The sequence below is a fragment of the Ailuropoda melanoleuca genome, chromosome 2 (assembly GCF_002007445.2).
Source record: "Ailuropoda melanoleuca isolate Jingjing chromosome 2, ASM200744v2, whole genome shotgun sequence".
NCBI classification, from domain to species: Eukaryota; Metazoa; Chordata; class Mammalia; order Carnivora; family Ursidae; genus Ailuropoda; species Ailuropoda melanoleuca.
In genome coordinates, this window is record NC_048219.1 from 59482185 (window position 1) to 59500583 (window position 18399).

General features: G+C 39.9%; 1 protein-coding gene across 1 annotated transcript in view; it reads right to left on the reverse strand.

Annotated features, from left to right (window-relative positions):
• Positions 1-18027, reverse strand: part of LOC100470056 (guanylate-binding protein 6) — a 29745-nt gene extending 11718 nt beyond the window's left edge. The window contains 11 exon segments of the mRNA XM_034653832.1: positions 626-819; positions 1145-1247; positions 2331-2543; positions 3687-3967; positions 4858-5036; positions 5038-5101; positions 6850-7046; positions 7255-7364; positions 9323-9450; positions 12080-12275; positions 17691-18027. Coding sequence (XP_034509723.1) covers positions 626-819; positions 1145-1247; positions 2331-2543; positions 3687-3967; positions 4858-5036; positions 5038-5101; positions 6850-7046; positions 7255-7364; positions 9323-9450; positions 12080-12269 — 1659 coding nt within the window. The 5' untranslated portion in view covers positions 12270-12275; positions 17691-18027.
• Between the last annotated feature and the right edge of the window lie 372 nt (positions 18028-18399).

Sequence of the window (18399 nt, forward strand, 5' to 3'; positions counted from 1 at the left end):
GAGTTCCAGCCCTGGGTATGCCCTTCAGAGTGATGCAGGATTAATTCTAATTATTTCTCAGTTCCACAGAGGTAGCATGAACACACATGTCTAACAAATAATGGGAACTGCTGCCCCTCTGTAGAACGCTGGTTATCAAGTTCCAAGTTGAGGTGAAGAATGATTTTCCTCTGTGCTTTGTAGGATAACTCACACAGATCTGGAAACAAATGCAGCACATTTTAGAGCTTTAGGAATCCTGTATTTCAAGTCTAATCTGATACTTTTAAGACAAGATGGAGTTCTTTCAGGTCTGTTTGATGGTTTAACCAAGAATCCTAAAGACTAGCAGACCAAGGCCCTATTTAACTGGGGTCCAATCACCCTAACAATCACCACAAGCAGCAGCCCGGCACCCTCAGGGATGTTAACTGCACACTACAAATTCTCACACTACATTAAGGCCCTGGAGTTTGTGGATTTAAGGGCCTCAGCTGGGTCCAGATGGATCTGAAGTTTTAATGAAGCATGTCTTTACGATTCTCTCTGGGGTCATGATTTTTATTAGTTTTGGCCCTCCTCTTCCTGAGGAACCATGGCACTGTCCACTGGGCACTGCCCAGGCTCAGGCTCTGGGCACACTTACCTTCAGCTTGTGCTTCAACATTTTTTCCTGTTCCACCCGAAAGTTTTCTCTTTCTCTCTCCAACTTATCTCTCAGCTGGGCTATGTTTTCCTTAAAGCTTCTCTCTTGAGCCTCCAGTTTTTGCTGTTGCTCCTTGTATTTCTGGCTTAGCAGCTCTAATTCCTTCTCAGCTGCCTTCTTCAAAGCCCGCTTAGCTGTTTCACAAATATTTTAGAGAGAGAAGAAGACAAAAGTCAGGTCTGATTCTAGCCTCCTCAGCACAGATACCAAACTGACTGAAAAGGTAGCTGAGAAACCTCTGAATTACATGGATTACCAAGAGCATATTTCAGAATGTGATCGAGACGGCCCTCCGTGTCTGCCAAATTTAAAAAGACAACTCGGATTGTTATATTTAGCAGTGCCGTTCCACAGAAAGAGAGGAGGCTCTTTGTTTCAGGAAGGTTTTGCTCTCATCTCTGTCTGAAGGTAGTGCAGGAACCTACCCACTCTGCTATGAGCTCAACCCTGCACCTGTACCTGCTAGCGCCTTCTCCTGATCAGTGAGGAGATCGTCTCCCTGCAGGATGGAGTTCTCTACTGCCGCCTGGTTCTGTAAGAATTGCTGGAGAACTTCATCTGCCTGAAGAAACAAGGAGCAGAGACATGTCATGTAGCAAAGATCTTGTCTTTTTAGGGAAATTATCATTCTATAAAGTCATAAATCTGGCCTTGTAAGTTTTGCATTTGCTTAGATATACCTCACTAACTTTCCTTCCATGGATCCAACATAAATTATGAGTTCTTTTGTGATAACTGAAACCTTCCTGTGGCCTCCTTCCTAGCACTCCATCTTTCTCTCCAGAGAAGCCTTCCACTACCTACCCCAGGTACAGCCAACCAGACTCCTGCGCATGTATGAACAGGAACCCCGTGTTTTCTCAAACATTTGCTCAATCTCTTTTCTGACAGGAAGGATGCTCATATACCCTTTCTTAACTAGGATAACATTTATGGATACTTTCATCTTATATCTTTTACTCCTCTTTGAGGGTGCTTTACCAAGTTGCCTTTCCAGTTTTGAAGATAGCCAATTACTCTGAGCTGCCCTATCAGCTCTCCCATTTCCTGGTAGTATGACTTTCGGCAACTTGTTTACTTCTTTGTATAACACATTTCTTGACTGCATAACTATAGTATCTAAATTAAAATAATATTCTGAGCATTAAATTGACAATCCAACGAAAGTACCTAACTATGGGTTACTTAGCATATGCGTGGTATATGTCAGCCATTATTGTAATTATTGTTATTGTCATCATAATCATTACCACTATTTTTACTATTTGTTCATGAAATGATGATAATCATACAATTGCCTAATTATTTATCTTCATTTCCCATAATATCATCATCTTGAGAACAAAGATAGAGTCTTTACTCTTTGTAGCCTCTATACTCAGCAAAGAAATGATCACACTGTTTGATAAAGAAAAACTGTTCTCTTTAATCCAGAATTCCCAATTCTACATGCTTTCTTGGGAAGAAATATTTCTGGTCTCTTCAACAATATATAACTAATTGTGGATAAAAATTAAAAAGGTGGTGATATCGCCATGCTCTGCTTTCTCCCTCGAAATGGTGCTGTAATCTTAGATTTTCAGAAAAAGCAAATACCCTTTGACTCTAGGATTCTGAAGACTACCCCTCTCTCTTTATTCCTCACCTTAACCCCTTTCCTGGGCACTAGGTTATAGTCTGATTCAACCTTTTCCTTTGCCTCTAAGTAAAGATGGTATCCTCCAGGAACACAGAAAATTCCTCTTGAAATGCTTTTCATCAGGGGCTCTGAAAGTTGCTTAAGCTGTGCCTGGGAATATTTGAAAGAAGCATCTTCATTCTGCAGCAAGAAATCTTTCTTTCTTTCCTTTACGGTGTCCTGCCAGGGAAATGAAGAAATCCAATAGAAAGAAGCTGTTAGGAGGGAAAGTCCAATGTTGTCTCTTAGAAAAAGCATCATGATCATCTATGAGTAGACCAGAACATGGAATGGACCAGGAGTCAAGAGACTTTTAGTCCTCGTTCTTTTTTTTTTTTTTTTAAAGATTTATTTATTTGAGAGAGAGAGAACACGCATCCAAGTTGGGGAAGGGGCAGAGGGAGAGGAAGAGAGACAGAATCTCCAGCGGGCTCCCCACTGAACACAGAGCCTGATGGGGAGCCCAATTCCGCAACCCTGAGATCATGACCTAAGCTGAAATCAAAGAGTCAGACACTCAACTGACTGTGCCACCCAGGCACTCAAAGAGACTTTTAGTCCTAGTTCTGATCTATTCTCTGTGGAAAGCGCATTAACTCTCCTGGATTCAGGCTTATCATCTGTAAAATGATGGGGTTGGAAGACATGAACTCCAATTTTACTTCTGCTGTAGTATGATTAACAGTGACCCAAACATCAACAATGAACAACAGAAAGTTGAATTGTGGATGGAAGTAGTGTTTCCTCAAAGGATTTGGGTTGCTGTGGATGGAAATGTGTACAAAGAAAATCAAACACCCAGTGATGACTGAAGAATACTCTGAACAGAGTTTGGAATCCTTCATGAGTCCTTCCCCCAAGGATTCAAGTGTGTGAAGATACAAGCACAGAACTTTTTTCCTTGAATTTATAAATTGCAATCCAAGGGATGGGATATGCCAACAACGTTAATGAACTGGAGGCTCCTCAGAGGCCTGCAGGTGAGAACTTGGTCAGGCTGACACCTTGTTTTTAGCCTTGTGATACCATGAGCAGAGCACATGACCACCCCGTGCCAGACTTCTGACTTATGGATTGGTGAGCGTATTCATGTTTGTTGTTTTAAACTGGTAAATTCATGGTAATTTTTAATGCAGCAATAGAAAATTAATAAAATGCCTGTGTTATAGTAAAAAGGTAATCTATAGTCTATAGAGCCCTGTCTCACAATAATCAGGCTCATTTGACCATGATAAAGAGATGAGCAATTTGATCAAAAATATAGGCTCTAACCACCATTTCAGAAGGGGAGAAAACAGGAGTGCTAAATGCTAAGACAATTACCATGAGTTTTTTCTGGAACTCCCGCTTGTCATCCTTGAAGGAGTGCTCCATGAACACTGCAATGGCTTCCCTCTCACAGTCTGCATGCACATCCAGCAGCTCCTGGAGCGTGTCTGTGGGGAGTGTCACTCGCTGGGCCATCTGCTTGCTGTAGTGGTCAGCTGCCTTCTGCACTGCCACTGAGTTCTCACGCTGAGCCAGAGTTGTCACCACATTCTCTAAGCAAGGCACTGCTCCAGTATTGATAATATCCACATAGGTTACCACCAGAGTTCTCAGCCCTGAATGAACCAGGAAATTTGAGGATAAATACGAAGGTCTCAATCATTGGCTTATAGTCTTTATGGAGCTTCATTCTAAGATCACAAAAAAACCCACCTTATTTACAAGGAAATTTTATTTTCTCCTCTTAGGAATCTATTCCTTTCTAACAGCACTACTGTTTTTCTGTTCTTTCTTTTATTGTTCTCCTTTTCATCATATTACAATTTAAATGACCAATTATACAATACGCACATGGGTCACTGGAAAAACGGTTTCCCATTCAATGAGAATGAAAAGGAACAGGTTGTATAGGTGAAATAATAGACACAGACAAGACCAGCTACATAATTTGTGTGGCCCGGTACAAAATAAAAATGTGAACTCCTAGTTGAAAATGATCGAGAAGTCAAAAGGGATAGAGAATCTTAAAGCAAGTACGGGCCCATCTCCACTCAGGGTACTACAGGAATGCTTAAGTCACATGCCCACAAAAGCCTGCCCTGCACATAAGATTACACACATAATTCTGTGTCTCAGTGGACTTGCAGGAACTCATAGCTTCCTATTTATGGCCTGACTCATGTAAATTTGCAAAATATCTGCTTTCTCCTTAAAGACAAGAAGTTATCCCATAGGATTCCTCAATATACAGATGTCCTCTCTTTAACTGCAGCTTGCCTTTTTATGATTAGTGGATTAGGTTCCTGAGATATATTAAGTCTCAGCAGACCTCACGTAGGGAGACTTTAATGAATAAACACACATGGATATCTTTCCATGCCATGAACATCTGCTTTTCCAAAGTTACACACAGATGTGAACAAAACTACTGACAAATTCAGGGTATAATCAAAGCTCCACCACACACACTGACACAGAGACATGCTTTGGGACAAAGGTGACTCACGGCTCCCAGTGACAATGATTCCCTCTTTTAGGGTCTTGGTCTTTGTATGATTGAAAATATAGGTACAGAATTTCTTTGATTGCTCCTGGAAAGTACTGTCTAGCTTGTCTTCTGGCACCTTCTCAAGATGGAATAAGAGATTTCTGTCACTTGTAGGCCGGTCAAAGATGAAGCACTTCCTTTGGAAAGAACTTCCTGATACACTCCCTGGGCAAGTTGGAGTCCTGGATTTTGGGATTTGTTCCTGCAAAGGTGAAAAAAAATTGATTACTGAAAAGTGGCCTTCAGGTAAGGGGGTCAGGACTCTCATTTCCAGATGTCTTTGCATTATTGCAGCTCCTCTGCCTGTGAATCTCCTTTATTTTAATCACGAGTTTTGCAAATCAATCTTGTGCCAATTTACCGAAGTCAAGGAAAATTCCTTTCTGAACAGAGCTAAGAGTCAATTGACTTCAGGAGAGGAAGGAGAGGCATTCAGCCCAAGTGAAGAAACTTATGATAGTTTCCCTAGCATTTTTATGGGATCCCATGGATTAAGTATCTAATAAATGTTTATTGAATGACTAAGAAAAAAAAAAGTCAGAGGCGCATAAACACAAAGAACAAACTGGTGGTTGCAGAAAGGATGGTGGTGGGGTGGGGCATGAGGAAAATGGGTGATGGGGAGCAGGAGGTACAGGCCTCCAGTTACGGAATGAAGAAGTCAAGGGGATGAAAGGTACAGCATGGGATATAGTCAGTTATATTGTTACAATGTTGTCTGGTGACAGATGGGAGCTACACTTGCGGTAAGCGTAGCATAATGTACAGAGTTGTCAAATCACTATATTCTACACCTGTAACTAAAGTAACACTATGTGTCAGCTACAATTAAAAAGAGGTCAGAAGTACTTTTCTGATCTTATTCCCATATCAAAAATGAAATATGGGCTTTAAAGTGATGACAGAGCAAAAGGATAACATTTTGCTGGGGAAAATGTCAGGAAGGAAATAAATGATACCCAGGTCAGTAAAGAAAAACTTTTATAAGCATAAGCCAAAAACATATCACCCCATAAACATGTTTAGAGATTCCTTCAACTGAAATCTCTGAAGTATACTTTAAATGTAATTTGAGACCTCATCATTTCCCTATATCAGACCAATTCAGACTTCATAGGACCTTACAGAGCAACTCTGTGGCACATATCAGCTGTTTAATGAATAAATAAAAATTGATATTCCCTATAGATCCCTTCCATTATCCACTTTGCTAAATATAACTCATGTAATACATTTATAATATAAAAATAGCATATTGCATAAGGCTAAAAAGTGAAAAGGATGATGTTATAAGAAAGGTTACATGAAGGACTGACAGTTTTACTGAAAAGATATGTCAACATTTTTTCTGGACCTGTTAGTGTGTAAATATCCTTTCTATGAAGAATATAACTATATAGGCACTGGCAATATCTATTTATTAAATATTATCACTTTATTTATTACTTTAAAATCTCTAACAATTGGAGCTTAAGCTCATTAAAGAAATCAGGGCCCAATATTAGATCAGATAATCTATTAATCAGATAAAACTATTAAAATATACTATTTTACTATTTCAATTACTTTGATTTCATTGTGATTTTGTTTAGCAATTTCCAATCTGATGAGCTTTTTTTTTTTTCAATAAAGAACAGGAAGAGCACTTGACAACCACAAGAGTATGTGGGCCTCAAGAAGTTATAGCACTGATTGAAATCTGGAATTTTTTTTCATGTTATTAATTAGCATTAAATTATCTGATCTAATACTGGGCCCTGAATTTCTTTAGTGAGCTTAAGCTCCAATTGCTAGAGACTTTAAAGTAATAATAATCCACAAAGCCCAATCACCATTAGTACCGGCTTCAATCCAAATTCAAATAAACATTTAGGTCAAATGCTGAATGATGGGGCTCAGTTGATCCCATCCATTAAAAAACCTGCCACCACTTAAGCCATACTCGGAGACCTGGAAGCAGCTTCAAGGCATCCTCTAGGTACTCATCTTCAGTTATGAAGAATCCATTTATCTTCATTTCCAGTGTGAAATCTCGTAGAGCCCAAATAAAGTCTGGAAAGAAACTCACAAACTCTGTAGAGTCGTCTACCCCACTGAACTTTGAGGACGACTTCGCCCTGATTAGCTGTGATAGTTCAGTCACATAGCTGGGAACTTAGCTAAGGAAGAAGTACTTTACACCACAATTTCCAGATCTCAGACAGAAATAAATTTTATAAGCACTAATTTTTATTCTGGGCTCCCCCCCCAACCCCCTTCTGCAACCATGACAGTTAAGTCACAGGAAAGATAACATCTCAGTTGCCATTCCTGTAAACTCAATGAAACTTGGTGTTTTCATCCCTGGAAGGATACTGCAGCTGCTCCAGGGCCTGGTGGTTGATGGTGCCCATGCTGTTGTAGACCAAGGTGCTGCTCAGAAGCACAGTCAGGGCAAAGATCTGTGAGTCATTCTTAAGGTCAATCTAAAAAGCACATTAGACAAGGGATTTAGGAGGCTTATTCATTCATTCATTCATTCATTCATTCATTCATTCATTATTTTGTTACTATATATTGCTGAATCTTAAGACAAAGAACACATGTTTTGAAGACAATCATAAATCCAACCTCGTTTTTAGTGTTAATATAGTATCCTCTCCGGGCCTCAGTATCTTAGCTATTAAAAGAAGTAAATGACATTGTCAATATGGGTAAAATGTTTAATGCAGTGCCTGGATGATAGTAGACATACAGTAACGTGAGCAATTATTTCTATAACAAATTTTTCTTCATATTATCTATATTTGCAACACAAATGCTATTCAAAAAAAATTCAACAACTACTCTTTAGGCACCTACAAAATGCCAGACACTGCATTTGGTTGTATGGATACAAAGGTCTATATGAGAGTTCCTGTACTCAAGATAACTTATGAAGGGACAGATAAACATGTCAACATATAAATACGACCAAGATTATAATCTCTCACATGGAAAAAAGTACCATGTAACTTCAGAGCAAGAAGTGACTATGTCTGCCGGCATATGATGGCCGTATGGTGAAAACTGTTGTACTTCAAAAAGTTGACAGACTGTAGACATGTAGATGTGAAGGGATCATGCAGATGGAAGGATTAACACTACCAAGTCAGAATTATTAGAAAGTACAGATCCTAAAAAATTGTTAGAGTTATTTCTGTTTGACTGAAGCAGTCAGGGATGCAGATATGGAGGACGAAGCTGGAAACAAGATTCAAGGAAAGACCTGAAGTTCTTTGAAGACTAGGAAAATAGAGTCACGTATCTCAAAGCACTCCACAATTCTAGCGTCAGCCATTGGTTCTGCTGCCATCAGCAGATTACAAAACAGTGTATTTTGATGCCTTGTACAAATGCAGTTATCTAGATTCTATGCCTACCAGACTTGATCCGGAAGACTGAAAAACGTTTTCATATTTTTGGGAAAAAACTATTTCCTCAAGACCTATTTTATTAGCCCTAAAAGTATCCAACTTAGATTGCCTATTTTTTTTTTTTTAAAGCAGGATTTGGGCCAAATAACACTCTATTGCAACATCAGGAGAATCATTTTGGTTTTATACTGAAGTTACTATTAAGAACTTCAAAGCTGAGCACAGAATCTCTGCATACTCTCTCCCCATATTTATGGAAGCCAGATATTTACCAATGCTACTTTGAATATAGGCTGAGTAATATAAAATAGGAAGGCAAAACAATTTGTTGCACTTAATACTATAAAGACAAAATACCCAAGATTATATCAGGTAAAATAATTTCAGTGGGTCAAGGTCATTCTTTCACAGAAGTCAGAGATGAGGTCATCTCCAAAACCAGAGACTTGGACTAAAACCCTTTATGAATGCTCTTGGTATAGCTGGAGCTTTATCTGAAGAGGATTTAAATAAATTACTTTACTGAAACCCTATTTCACAGCTCCTACTTCTAAATCCATCATTTCCACGTGCTTGAACTGGTAGCTCCCACTGACCTCATGGGTTACAGTTCAGACATTATTTCTTCAGGGAAGCTTTCTCAAAGCCATATGACTGGATTAGTCGCCTACATCTATGCATGGTACCCTGTACTGATCACACTGTGTACATGTTGTTTCCTGCAGTTAAGCTCTAGGCATTTGCCCTATTTAATTTAGTGTCTGTAGTACTTAGCACAGAACCCTGGAATTCAGCTGTTTGGTTAAGTATTTATTAAACTGTATGGTTATCAAACTGTTAAAAGTAAGAAGATGTTGTTCTTACATACCCAAATATTTGAGCTGACCAGAGAAGTTCAGGGAGAAATATATTCTCATTTTCATACTTGGATTTAAAGTTTGCAAGAAGAGGTAACAGAATTTGAATTGAGGTAGCAAATGAAAAGTAGAGTCAAGAGCAAAGAAGATTCCCTCATGACTTTGCCTTACCCTTTCTATATTACCTAGACCTTCAGTGTCCAGGAGGACCAGGGTGTGGTTCAGCTTGGAGGGGTGGGGTACACACCACATCCAAATGCCCTTGGTTTCAGACCTCACTGTGGAACCCAGGACGAAGCCTGCAAGAGAAGAGGAGAAAGCAACATGGATGTATGGGGATCCTTAGAGTTTAGTGAACTGAAGTTCAGCACCTAGTGGTGCTGAGCCAGAGAGGAGGTAAGATATTTAGAAAACAATGGCTGCATGGTCTACATAGAAAGAAATGACTAATGACTAATGGGGCCAGAGGCAGATTCTCCTAAAAATCAGTAAGAACTAAACAACACAACCCAATTACAATTTTTAAAAAGACTTGAACAGGCATTTAACAAAATAGGAAATACAAAGGACAAATAATATGTGAAAGGGTACTCAACCTTATTTATAGTGAGGCACAACGACATACAACAAAATAGTCATCAAAACATAAAAGTCCAAAATTGTTCTTTGGATGTGAGAATTCTTAACTGCTGCTAATAAACATGTAACTTGAACAGAGAGTTGAAAAAGTCATTGATGTTATCTGGAAATCCTGAAGAAGAATATCCTCTCTAACATAGAAATTCCATTTTAGGGTATATTATATAAGAGAAGTTTGCATTTGTGTACCTATGCATCAGGATAAAATCACAAGAATACCTAAGACAACTTTGTTCATAAAAGATAAAAGATAAAAGATGCAGTGAAATAAAGAAATTATAGCTACATACTAAAAAATGGATGAATCTTATAAACTCCTTGTTGAGTACTGAAGACATCAAAAATACATAAAATTGAATTCCATTTAGGAAAACTTCCAAACTCATTTTACCAGACCAGCATTACCTTAATTCCAAAACCAGACAAAGACCCCACTACAAAGGAAAATTATAGGCCAATATCCCTGATGAACATGGATGCAAAAATTCTCAACAAGATACTAGCAAATTGAATTCAAGAGTATATTAAAAGAATTATTCATCATGACCAAGTGGGATTTATTCCCGGGCTGCAGGGCTGGTTCAATATTCACAAATCAATCAGTGTGATACACACATTAATAAAAGAGAGGATAAGAACCATATGATCCTGTCAATTAATGCAAAAAAAGCATTTGACAAAATACAGCATCCTTTCTTAATAAAAACCCTCAATAAAGTAGGGATACATGGAACATACTTCAACATCATAAAGGCCATATATGAAAGATACTATCACCCCTTCATGGGGAAAAACTGAGAGCCTTTCCCCAACAGTCAAGAAGAAGACAAGGATGTGCACTCTTACCATTATTATTTAACATAGTACTGGAAGTCTTAGCCTCAGCAATCAGACAACACAAAGAAATAAAAGGCATCTGAATAGGCCAGGAAGAAGGCAAACTTCCATTCCTTGCCATTTGCAAGGACATGGATAGAGCTAAGAGTGTATTATGCTAAGTGAAATAAGTCAAAGAAAGATAGATATCATATAATTTCACTCATATGTGGAATTTAAGAAACAAAACAGATGAACATATGGGAGGGAGAAAAAAAAAAAGAGAGGGAAACAAACCATAACAGACTCTTAAAGATAGAGAACAAACTGAGGGTTGATGGAGAGAAGTGGGTGGGTGATGGGCTAGATAGGTGATGGATATTAAAGAGGGCACTTGTTGTGATGAGCACGGGTATTGTATGTAAGTGATGAATCACTGAATTCTACTCCTGAAGCCAGTATTACATTGTATGTTAACTAACTAGAATTTAAATAAAAATTTGAAAAAAAATTTAATTCTATTTATATCAATTTTAAAAGCAGGCCAAAATAAAGTGTGCTTTAGAAATGCAAACACAGACTATAAAACCATTTTTAAAAAGCAAAGGAATAAATATCATGAAAATCAAAATATTGGTGAGCGCTAGTGAGAGTGTGAGAGGGTATGGTTTGGGCCTTTGGGTGTTGACAATGATTTCTTTCCTTTTCTTTTTTTTTTAATTTTTATTTTAGGTAGGGCTTAAAATGAAAGCCTATTCAGGCTCAAGCCAACACAGGGCTTGAACTCATGATCCTGAGATCAAGACCTGGGCCGAGATCAAAAGTTGTATGCTTAACCAACTGAGCCACCCAGATGCCCCGACAATGATTTATCTCTTGACTCAAGCCATGATTACACAGGTGTTCCCTTTATTTTATTGTACACTGTGTTTTAGGCACTCCTGTATGTGTTATAGTTCACATATTTGAAAAGGCTAAAAAGAGAGGGGGGTTATAACTTATGAAAATTTTGTCTTGACATGGAGCAGAAAAATAAAATGGTAGTTCTACTGACATACAGGATAAAAAAAGATCTTCCCCTTTTTCTCCTTTCCCTCTACTAACAAAAGCAGGAAATATTAAACTACATTTGAAACTTCTTGAAATGACATTATAGTTTTGGCAAAGTGATACAGGAGAAAGAAAGGAAATAGTAGTAGAAGCTGAGTTTCTGAGCAGAAGAGTGGATGGGATCCAGAAGACTGGAGGGTTGGGCTGGATCTTTAATAGGGTGTGGAAAATGGTACTTCGTTATTGGAGAAAAGAGGTTTTATGAACAAACGGGGTTGAGGCTGTTCATTAGATGGTAAATATTACAAGTTTTTTTCATTGGGCAGAGTCAGCCTCTTCCTTAAGATGACATTAAAGGAGCATGACCAGTCTGCACTACCGCTAGTTCCAAGCAAATGGCCCTGGTCCCAGGACAATACTCACCATGGTTCTGTCCTGCCAGGCAGTTCATCAGGTAGGATTTTCCTGTCCGATACAGCCCTACAATGCCTACCACCACCACAGGTTGAGAAATCTTGTCAAGAATCTGTAATGCTTCTGGATTCACATTCAGTTGCTCTCCGTGGTTTTCCACTAGACAAATGGGTGCTGTCATGGTGGATCCAGATGCCATTGTGACCTGTAAGGCAGAAGAGCCTCTCAGGAGAATGTAAGATCCCAAAGTCATCTTTAATGGTTATCCAAGGAACGTGTATATCTACTTCCTACTTTTTTGTACATTTTTATGGGAAAAGCATATAGCCTGGCACTGGCAGATCACAGATCTCTTCCTCTAACATGCCCATAATCCCTAGTGATAGCGATGATGGCACATACTTGTCTCCAGTGATTCAGTTCTCTAAAAATAATGTTCTTGTTCAGGAATCCCTCTGCATGAAAAGCCTTGGTAAGAATTTTTTTAAGGAAAAAAAAGATATGTACATACATAAAAAGATCTATACATCTATGTATAGATCTTTTAAAAATCCCTTAAAAAATCCCTGGAAGTTAAAGAATTTTATCTTTTCTTACTAGATGAAGTAACAGTAGTACAGATATTTCAGCTAAAGGATTGGTAGAGGCTTTATGGTCAGTCAGTGGCAAAAGCAGGAATTGAATAGTGATCTCACAAGTTTCTTGATGGGGCAACTGCAAGGCTTCTCTATTGACTCATCACGTAAGAAGCCATTATAATGCACAGCGTGATCTGAACAGATGCTATTATTCCTGCACAGTCATCAAGCCACCAATCTATTTCCAGACCAACCCATCTATTTACAGGGTGTCATGTCTCATAGGAGACTTCAGTTCATCTTACATTTTGTAAAAGGCATAACTTTGACATCCAGTCTAACTTATTACCTAATTCATTATCTAATTCATTATATATTTGATGAACCTGATGCCATGCTCAATGCTGGGGATATAAAAATGAGTAAGAGTCCCAACCGTCAAAGTGCCTTAGAATCTGTATTAGTTAGGCTTTGGTTCACCTCTGAACAACAGAAAGCCCTAGAAAGCCATCCCTTAAAAAGCTAAAGGTGCACTACCCTTTTTCACAAGTGTAGAAAGATAAAGATTATACTTCACAAAGTCATCAGGGGCACTGGTTCCTTGTATTTCTTCCTTAGCCATCTTTTAACGATGCCACTTTATGGTACAAGTTGACTCATCATCACATGTCCCTTCTATCCAGCAGAAGAAGAAAGGAGGAAGGAAGCTAGGTCACCTTCCTTTAAGGATATCTCCTGGATAACTGATCACGTACAGATCATTTCAGCTCCGATTCTAGTTACTACAATTATTCTTCAAGAGCTTATGGTATATTGGAGAAGACAGGCAATAATCACTGTAGCATAAGTAGAGAAATGCCATGATAGACATAGGCATGGGATGGTGTCTAAGTAAAAGAAAGGTGATCTAATATAGCTTGAAAGAAGGAATCAAAAGACACGATTTGGTAAATATGACAACAGGAGAGAGTTAAACATGAGAAGAGACAGCATGTGTGATGATTTGGAAGATTAAAATGAGAGAGAGGCATCTAAAGTGACTCCTAGGTTTCTACCTTGGATAGCTGGGTAAATGTCAAAAAGTAAGAAAAATAGAAATATGTTTTTAGTGGGTGTTGAATTTTTTTAGACATATTTAATTCTGCTATACTCACAGACATTAAAATAGAATTGTGTAGACCCGAATGCAAGCATTACCTGCTGGTAAAGCATTCAACCCACACTTTGTCGTGTTCACTTGAATCTCATAACAATAAGTTCAGTGGAGGTAAGGCCTCCACAATTCTCAGCACCTATTGGGCACTACATAAACATTTGCTCATTCGAATTGATGTGCAGCTCAGGAGAAAGGTCTATCGGGAAAGTTAGATATGAGAGGCTATAGTATATGCATCAAAACAGCAAGGATATTTTTATATCATTCTGCACAGTGGATACATAAAATAATATGAGTTCCAAGACCCCAGGTGTCTCAGAAGGGTAGGTGGTGTGGGTATCAAGTAGGAGGAAGTGACCAACAAGACTAAATATATGGAGAGTTTACATGGAGAAGGGCTAAACATATTCTTAGGTTGTGAATAGTCATTAATTTAACATATATATGTTGTATACCTGCCATGTGCTAGGCATTATTCTAGATGCTCTGTATTTAGCAATGAATAAAATGGATACAAATTCCTGCCTCATGGAGCTTTATTGTATTAGAAGACTTCTAATGAGCAAAATATATTACATATATAAATTATATATATAAAACATATACATACATATTATATATGTAATATATAAAATGTTAGATGATTATGAGTGCTTCTGGAGAAAAATTATCAGGGTGTGAAATACACAGGAAATGGGGATATGGAGTGTTAGGGTTGAATTCATATATAGGGTAGTTCAGTGATGGTCTCCCTTAGAAAGAGACAAAATGGAGGTCACCAGTGAGCTCAATGAGAACAGTGAACTGTTGGGGAAAGGAGCCTGGGTGGATAGCTGAGTGACAAGAGAGGAGAATGGTGAAAAATGGACCTCTCTCTTAAAACAGAACAGAAATACCTTTATAGTGACTAGAGAAAGATATGGTTCCAGAATTTATTAAACTGGAAGAAAAGGACATTTCTAGGCTTTATAATGCTTTTTGTTTATAGGCTTACAGAGAAGTAAGGCAGTAGTGTGGATGTTTGAGATTCTGCCCAGATTTGACAGAGTCCCACATCTAGGAAAGCTTGAATATTTTTCTCTCAGTGACTAGAGCATTTCATGAGATAAAGAGACAGAGATCAGTCATGGAGCTTTGTCCCTTTATTTTCTCTATGACAATGCTGAGCAACAGTGTTCTACACTATTTCCAGCTCTCCATCCAAGGAGGGGTTTCTTTTACAGTCATTCAGGCAGTCCTGGAGCCCAGTGGAAGACACCCTCAGGCTCAAAGGGGCCCCAAAGGTTAGCCCAAAAGTCAAAGCTGAGCTCCCTCTGTACAACTGAGCATCTGCTTCCTGTACCATTGTTGAGTCTGTACAATACCTAAGCACAATCCTGCATCATCCAGGACAGACGAATGCTGACATGTAACATCTCTCTTACCTCATTTGAGACACTAAATGAAATATTAAAGAGCAACTAAGCATAACATCAGGATAAAGAACGCTTTTTCATACACTTCTCAACATTCTATGTTGTCTCTACATTTTGTGATATTAGACACTGTCCATTTATTTCTTTTGAGAAACAAAAAATTATTAATTGCATGGCAAACACCCATGGCCTTTTGGCTTATAATACAAAGCTGCCTGAAGGCATTGATAATAGAGGGGGTGAGCTCCAGTAGGAATAAAACTAGAGCAGGAACAAGAGTGACAACTGAAGAGAGGAACCATCACATACTGTGTTTACAGCCTGAATGCCTGGGCTCCTATACTGGATCCATTCTTTACTAGCTGTTTGACCACTAAAAAAATTCACAATCTCTTTGTACCTCTGTAAGTATTCTCATAAAATGGTAATACTAACTACATTATAGGTCATTGGGAGTATTAAATAATTCATGATAGTTATGACAACCTAAAACCATGCCTAATACATTGTAACTGTTATGTAAATAAAACTAAGTATCTGAGGAGACAGAAAAGACAGAATTCCATTTGGACAGGAATAGTGACACTTCTCTCATCCAGGAGTCAATGTGAGTGTGAAGGAGAATGACAGATGCAACCAAGGAAAGGGTACATCTCATGAGAAGGAAAAACAGGCAGAAGAGGCACAACAGGAAGGGCTGACGGGAGCCGGATCACTAATGCAGGATGAGCCGGCACAAGGAATACAGAGCCATGTTGGGGCGTCCCAGCACAGCATCTGGAGTCAGGCTACCAGGATCAAATTAGAAGGTTCAAATCACCTACTGTCTGTGAAACCCTGAAAAAGGAACCAAGTAAGCCTTGATTTTCTCTTTCTTTCTTTTTTTTAAAATGTTACGTATTTATTTTAGAGAGAGAGAGGGAGCACGAGCAGGGGGGAGGGGCAAAAGGAGAGTGAGAAGCAAACTCCCTCCTGGGCAGGGAGCCCAACTCGGGACTCATCCAGGACCCCAGGATCATGACCTGAGCCCAAGGCAGATGCCCAACCAACTGAGCCACGCAAGTGCCCCAAGCGTTGATTTTCTTATCAATATTAAGGGTAAAACAATAATTCCTTCTTCACCCACAGCTGTATAGGCTAACAACGAATAGGCTGTCAATGAATTATTTTTAATTTTCAAGGCCTAATGTACTGTTTCTGTAATTAGCAACTGAAGCAATGAGTCAGTACATTCTGTCAGGGGTAAATTACCGAAAATTCTAGGCTAACTAAATATCCTTTTCTTCAGAAAAAAAAAATCAGTTCATTAGGTATTAGAGAGTAAAAAATATGGAGTAATGCAAGAGTTTTACTGCTGTGTTATAGAACAAACTGTAGATTTTTTTTCTTGGATTTAATATTTTTAAAAGCTTTGGGAGAAATATAAGAGATTACAAAGGTTTTTGTTTTGTTTTTTAACTGCAAAGCAGGACTGAGGTATCCAAGCTAAGAAGATTTTAAATCCAAATTAAATAAGCAGAATGAGATAGTTCTATTAGACGGAGTTAGTCAATAGTTTCCAAAAGTTACTGTCTATAAGAATCATCTGGAAGGATGGTTAAAAATGTCCGTAATCCATATTTTCAACAAATACCACAAGATATTCTGTTACGGGGCGCCTGGTGGCTCAGTCATTAAGGCGTTTGTTAGGCTCAGGGTGTGATCCTGGCATGCTGGGATCGAGCCCCACATCAGGCTCCTCTGCTATGAGCCTGCTTCTTCCTCTCCCACTCCCCCTGCTTGTGTTCCCTCTCTCACTGGCTGTCTCTCTGTCTGCCAAATAAATAAATAAAATCTTAAAAAAAAAAAAAGATATTCTGATACAGTTTGTGTATGGAGCACACTATAAACAGAGCAAGATAAATACGCTTAAACTTTAGAATTATTTTTAACAATCGATTAGCATGAGACTGAATAACTCCATACACCTCCGCTGTCTCTATGGAATATAAAATGCGAATAATACAAACAAACAGGAGACAACCTTCCGGGATTTAAGTGGTCAGTGACGCAAGGGCCATCCAGGCTGTCTTCCCGGCGGCGCCCGGCAGGGGGCAGGCAGGACACGCCCCAGGAGGGAGCGACCCCACCCAGCGCCCCCCGCGGCTGTTGTGGGGGGAGGCGCCCCCATCCAGCTGGAGAAAGGCTTCAGTTCCCTTCCGCAGCCGCGGCGGCAGGCACCAGTCCTTCTCCCGCGCCCGGCTCCCGGTGATGCCTGAGGGGGAACGACGCCTCAGAGACGCGGCGCGCGCGCCGTCGCCCCGCAGGCGCCCCGGGTCCACGGGACACGCTGAGCGGCTGAAGCTAAGCTCCCCGCGCCGGCCTCCCGCCACCTTTCCGGGCAGCTCAGAGCTTGCGCTTGGGCGTATGCCGTTCTTGTTAGTTTGTTTACCGAAACGTGCCTGCAAAACCAAGTTTAGGAGCGAACTTACGTGGCGCGGGCACTGCAGTCAAGGGACAAGTTCTCAGCCGCTCTCCCTCGCCCCTCAGGCGCTCCGCCTGCGTCTGGCTTCTCAGGAAACTGCCTGTTCCCTTTGGAAGCGGGAGAGCTGCCGGATATTACAGCCATGCAGCCGTGGGTGGGGATGCGGAGGACCGGAATCGAAAGTACACGCACAGTTTTTGCGGCTCTAACCGCGGGAGTCTCCCCTGTTTCCCCGACGCGGGAGAGCGGGACGTGTGACACTAGGCGCGCGCAGCAGGTGCGTGCGGTTCCTGCGCCTCGGCTGTCTGGGCGCTGAAGCCCGGAGCCGCCTGCGCAGTCGGCTCCACCGCCTCGGTCCGAGAAAGAGAGTGGCGGGCGGGAATGCGGGAGCGGTGGTGGCCGGCGCCTGCCTGTCTCCTAGGGGCGCCTGTCCCCCGGGGCGTCAGGGGACAGCTTTGTTCTGCTTTGTTCTTTAACTTCTACTTGCTCTTTCTTTTCTTTTTTTCCTTTTCTAAGCCCCCATTTAAAGAACTACTCTTACTACTAATGTAAGTATTCCTTCATAACGATAAAAATACGTATATCATCCCTAAATAATCACTAGTATTTTGTTTCAATTCTGCAGTTATTTTTTTCTCTGTTTATTCTATGATGTAGGCAGATGGGGGAGCATGTTGCTTATATAATTTGGGGTTTGCTCGAAATAATAGAAAAAT